Below are 5,923 nucleotides of genomic sequence, written 5' to 3'. Positions count from 1 at the left end.
ACAACTTTACTGTAAGTGGACATTTCAACTGATTTTTGGGGCATTTTTCTAATTAAGATATTATTAAGTCAGACTCTTTTGTGGCATTAATTGAACAGTGTAAATAACAAACGTGCACCATGAGCTATAAATCGACCCTTTGAAAACTGGGGATTTTTCAGATTTTTCTTTTTTATACATATTTCTGCTAATTTTTGGGCAACGTCTTGTCATGATAAAGCTTGTTGCCTTCCCCTTTATTTTCTAAAGAAATCAAAACAATTTGCTCAAGTTTAAAGGGTTAAACGTGGCCCTCGGTGTTATTCGGGTGCCGTTCCTCTCGGTTCTGGTTTGTCCTTCACCATCAGCAGATAAAATATTAACTAACACACAGTAACGGCACTCTTCATCTTCAGTGAACAGTATAACAACACAGCAACACTGATATGGTATTATTTTTGTATATAAATTGACATTAAAGATTAAATATTTTATTTCAAACGCAGTGTTAGGAAATAACAGCACATCCTTGTTTCTGAAACACATAACGTCCATAACACAAACCAGTTTTGTGTATCAGCACATCAGACAGGTGGGAAATACCAGAAATCACCTCCTGTAATTATACCGAACCAGTAAATGACAACATGTCATGACATGATAATATTTGGTCCTCGCACACTCTGTACGCTCAACAACACACACTCACATTACGACAAACAGAGCAGGTGAACCGCGTGGACGTTATGTGACTGTGTTTGAGCAGCTGTTGTCTGCGAGGCTGAAATAACATCATTCCTCACCAGTGACGTCCCACTTCTCCCAGTCCACCACCGTAAACAGATGCACCGGGACACACGAGCTGTGGTGACGTCCCTTTTATTTCCTCTACTATACTTATACTCAACATGGGGGGGGGCTGAATGGCAGGGGGCCGGGGGCCACTCGCAGCAGCCCCATACGTGTTTTTAGCATTTCAGTCCAGTTCCAGGATTTTAGGACATTTCTAGGGTTTTAGGATGTTTCTTGGATTTTAGGATGCCTCTCACATTTCAAGACATTCCCAGGATTTTGGGACATTTCTCAGATTTTAGGTTGTTTCTTGGGTTTTAGGATGTTTCTTGCATTTTAGGACATTCCCAGGCTTTTAGAACATTTCGAGGATTTTAAGACATTTCTGGGATTTTAGCACATTTCTAGTATTTTAGGATGTTTGTCATATTTTAGGACTTCTCAAGGATTTTAGGACATTTCTGGGATTTCAGGACATTTCTCAGATTTTGGGACATTTTGAGGTTTTTTGGACATTTCTCTGATTTTAGAACATTTCTTGGATTGTAGGATGTTTCTAGGACATGTCTCGGATTTTATGGCATTTCTGTGATTTTAGGACATTAGTGTCTTATCTAGGACCTCTGTCGGGGGTGTGGGGGATCCTCTTCTGGCACTTTTTTTGATCAACAAGCTCTATTTTGATGCTCTTTAATGCACCCTGGTACCTGATGTATACTAAAAGTACAAAAACGATTCCCAGTGTGAATCACTTTAGTTTTATTGTGAATTATGAATGTTTTGGGGGCCACTGTGACCCTGTGGGGGGCCAGATTTGGTCCGCAGGCTGTAAGTTGAGTATCACAGTTGTAGGACTTCATCACCTCCTCTTAATGCGCCTCTGCGTCCCGTCGTCTATATTTGGCTGGCCTGTGACCTGGCTGCTGCACACTGAACTCTGCTCAACGCATTGTCAAAACAAGGGGCTAATCCTGCCCAACAGGTGCTAGACCCACACACACACACACACACACACACACACACACACACACACACACACACACACACACACACACACACACACACACACACACAGACTGAATCTGTGTCCCTGTTTCCACACGACACAAACACGGCGTCACCAACTTGCTGTGACACTGTTGCCAAGGGGAAGCGGACGGTCACGCTTTCCAAAACCAGCCCCAGAAAGCTGGTCGAGTGTCTGAGCCGCACACACGCCGGATGATGAAACGGGCCGGCGTGAGGTCGGCCGATGTGTTTCGATCAGTGTTTCAAGTCTGTGGTGTCCAACAGTTCGCCAGTGATGGAAGAACAAAAGAGAAACGATGGAGTGCGAGGCTCTTACATATAAATGAACGTCCAAGTTCACACAATGCTGATTAAAGCTCCAGAGTGGTGGATTTACGGGGATATATTGCGAGAAATTGAATAGAATATAGTAAGTCTGGTTTCATTCGTGTATAATCACCTAAACATAAGAATCGTTTTGTTTTTGTTGCCTCAGAATGAGCTGATTATATCTACACAGGGAGCGGGCCCTCGTGTACGGAGGTCACCATGTTTCTACAGTAGCCCAAAACGGACAAACCAAACACTTGCCCAAAATATCTGATAGACTTCTTTTCCATTGTCAGTATACTGGAGCTGTGTACACGGCTCTGCAGCCGAGGAGTACGCCTTTCTGTTTTTGTTTTTTACTGTTGTGTCACAGTCAACGCCACAGACAAGATGAAAACAGATTAGCAAACAGCAGAAAGCAGCATGGAGGCCAGTGAAAATGCTCCTTCTTTTTTTATCATCAGTCTCTGTCTCAAATTTGGCGTGGACAAATTTTGGATTAATGTTCTAAGGCTGCTTGCATGCTTGTACTTTGTTTTATTTGGCTTAAATTAGCGCATGTGTAGGTGTCGTGTTTCTGAGGCTGATAAATATCCTCAAGTACTGCAGTGATTTGAGGAGTGAACGCTGGTTATAACTTTTCCAATTAAATACAAAAGCCAGATGTTAGCGGATATTTTTCATCAAGTGTGGAAAAACGACTCACTCGACCTTTAAGCACGCTTTTATGTTGTTGTGTAATTACTCTGACTCACAGAGGTGGACACAAACTCCAGCTTTAACTTTAGTAAGTAAAAAACCTGGAAATACTCGAGTAAGATGCGAGTATGTCCTCCTCTGGTTTTGACTCCCCCTCTCCCTGATGATCTTCGTAGCTCTCCGTGTGGTTTAAATGCACTTGTCTTGCTGGTTCGAGCCAAACGTCACAGATAAATAACGCTCCCGACGGTCCGACAGCGTCTGAGCTCCGCTGCCTCTTCACAACTGTGAGAGCTGAAGGCGCTTTGAGCCGCCGCTCGTCACACGTCCACGCTGTGTCCCCGCACCACCTGATGGTGTTTGCTCTACTGTGAGCTGCTGTCGGGGCTCTTGGTCAGCGTCTCCGAGCCCGAGCCGTTGGATGTGACCTCTGGATGAGGCTGGCTGTGGGGGGAGCAGGACGGCAGCTCTGCCGTCTTTTGCTCCGCCGCTTCAGGCTGGACAGCGGTGGAAACAACCGTCTCCATCCGACTGGCTCGATATATACTCACCTGAAAACACAGATGGTTAAATTATTGATAGATTCATTCATGGAAGGACATAATCACAAATTTAATACTTGCTTCTTTACTCATTTCTTATGTTTTTTTAATATATATAATTGTGAACCTTTTGGAAAACATTTGATTCACAGATATGTTAATTCCTGTAAATGAATAATCCTAGAAACATCCTAAAATCCAAGAAACATGTTAAATCCTGGAAATGTCCTATAATCCTGTCCTTGAACCTACATTTGTGCTATAATCTTAGAAATGTCCTGAAATCCTACAACTGTGCTAAAATCCAAGAACCATCCTAAAATCCTAGAAAAGTGCTAAATTCCTAGAAATGACCTAAAATCCCTCAAATTCTAGAAATGTCCTGAATCGTAGATACTTGCATAAATCCATGATATGTCCTAAAATCCTAGATACGTCCTAAAAACCTACAAATGTGCCAAAATCCAAGAAATGAACTGCAATCCAAAAACCTCCTAAAATCCTTCAAACTTGGCAGAGGTCCTGGCTAAGACTCTAATGTCCTAAAATCCTAGAAACGTCCTATAATCCTAAAAAAATCCTAAAATCCTGTTCCCAGACAAAACCAGCTGAGGATCCCTGCAGTAAAGGGCGCCTTTGGCGTTGATATGGTACGCTGACGGGTTCGATAAAACATCTGTATTTGACGACAGGGACTGAGAAAAGCCCGGTTGAAGGTAAAGTGATGCACATTGTGGTTTTCATGCTTTTCGTGATCAGCAGACCCGTCGTCCTCCTGATCGGTTTCTCTTAATCTCACCTGTGTCTGCAGGTAGCGCGGCGACTTGAGCTCCAGCTCGTCTTTGACGGCGGCGGGAGCGCAGCAGCAAAACACCTGCTGGAAACCTGCTCTGAACCTGCATTTCACAACAGGGCGGATTAAAGAGGTGAGATTACAGACACAAACACAGATTACAGATTACACACGAGCAGACAGAGAAACGGACAGAGCTCGTCTTTTTGACAGGATGATACGACGACACGCCTCCTACCTGCTGTTGAGCCCGTGGTAGATTATTGGAGGATTTTAGGACATCTCTCGGATATTAGCACTTTTCTAGGATTTAAGGACACTTATCAGATTTCAATCATTTCTAGGGTTTTAAGGTTGTTTCTAAGATTTTAGCACATTTCCAGAATTACGGGATATTTCTATGATTTTAGCACATTTCTAGAATTTTAGGACATTTCTAGGATCTTAAGACATTTGTAGTATTTTAGGATATTTCAAGGATTTTAGGAAATTTCTAAAATGTTAGCACATTTCTATGATTTTAGGACATTCAACGTATTTTAGGACATTTCTAGCATTTTAGCACATTTCTAGCATTTTAGCACGTTTCTAGCATTTTAGCACGTTTCTAGGATTTGAGGACATTTCTAGTATCATGGGGCATTTGCAGGATTTTTTAGACGCTTATCGGACTTCAGGTCATTTCTTGGATTGTAGGACTTTTCTTGGATTTTAGGATGTTCATGATATTTTAACACATTTCTAGGATTGTAGGACATATTTAGGATTTTAAGACATTTCAAGGATTTTAGCACATTTCTATTTTTTAGGACATTTGTCATTTTTTAGCCTGTTATATTATATATTATATATTTTAGAACGTTTATCGGATTTTAGCGTGTTTCTAGAATTTTAGGATATTTCCAGGATTTGAGGACATTTCTAGGATTTTAAGACAAGTCTAGGATTATAGGTTGCTCTCAGATATTAGCATGTTTGGGTTTTAGGATGTTTTTCAGTTTTCAGGACATTTCTAGGATTTTAGGACATTTTTTGGATGCTTCTAGGATTTTAGGGCAGCCTACCTGCTGTTGAGGCAGTAGTAGATGATGGGGTTGTACATGGTGGAGCTCATGGCGAGCCACATGATGGCGAGGTACACCTGCTGGATGTAGCGCTGCTCGAATAACTCGGGGAAGAACTGGTGCAGGAGGAAGTAGATGTGATAGGGCAGCCAGCAGACAGCAAACGTACACACAACCACGATCATCATCTTCACTGCCTGCCACAGACAAAAAAACACAGAGTGGGCGCACGGCGGGTTTAAAATAATCTCTCAGCATTTCTGTTTTCCCACGTGGGGATTAAAAAACCATCAAATCAAATGATGGTGTTTGGAGACGCTGCACGGCCAGAACTGGTCTGTGTGTGTTTGCATCACCTTGCGTTTGGCGTTCAGCTGTTGTTTGTAGTGTTCAGAGGAGTCTCCGGGAATCTCGCTCGCCCACAGGGTGACGCCCACGATCGTGTACGCACATCCCATAATGCAAAGGGGCAGAAAGTAGATCAGCAGTGTCACACATACGTAGTATCTGGGAAATGAGCGACAGAGAAAAAGGATTCAGATTCAGATTCACACTTAAGTCTCCTCTATAGAGAAAGTTGGTTTTCATAGTCTGGATTTTAGGACATTTTTAGGATTTTAGGATGTTTCTAGCATTTTAGCACATCTAAGATTTTAGCACATTTCTAAGATTTTAGGACATTTCTTTTATTTAAGCACGTTTCTAGGATTTCAGGA

The 5,923-nt window shown here is 42.2% G+C and overlaps 1 protein-coding gene across 1 annotated transcript; it reads right to left on the bottom strand.

The window, feature by feature from the left end:
• Window positions 1-3,173: 3,173 nt before the first annotated feature.
• LOC121938741 (substance-P receptor-like) lies at window positions 3,174-5,714 on the bottom strand (the record flags this gene model as incomplete). The annotated part of the gene is made up of 4 exons (XM_042481911.1): window positions 3,174-3,359; window positions 4,150-4,246; window positions 5,208-5,404; window positions 5,564-5,714. Coding segments are annotated over 4 exons (631 nt in total), but the record flags the coding sequence as incomplete, so codon positions are not given.
• Window positions 5,715-5,923: the final 209 nt, after the last annotated feature.

This window comes from Plectropomus leopardus, unplaced genomic scaffold (genome assembly GCF_008729295.1).
Source record: "Plectropomus leopardus isolate mb unplaced genomic scaffold, YSFRI_Pleo_2.0 unplaced_scaffold3159, whole genome shotgun sequence".
Classification (NCBI taxonomy): Eukaryota; Metazoa; Chordata; class Actinopteri; order Perciformes; family Serranidae; genus Plectropomus; species Plectropomus leopardus.
Note: the sequence above shows the minus strand (reverse complement) of the source record. Positions and strands in the feature narration are given on the sequence as shown.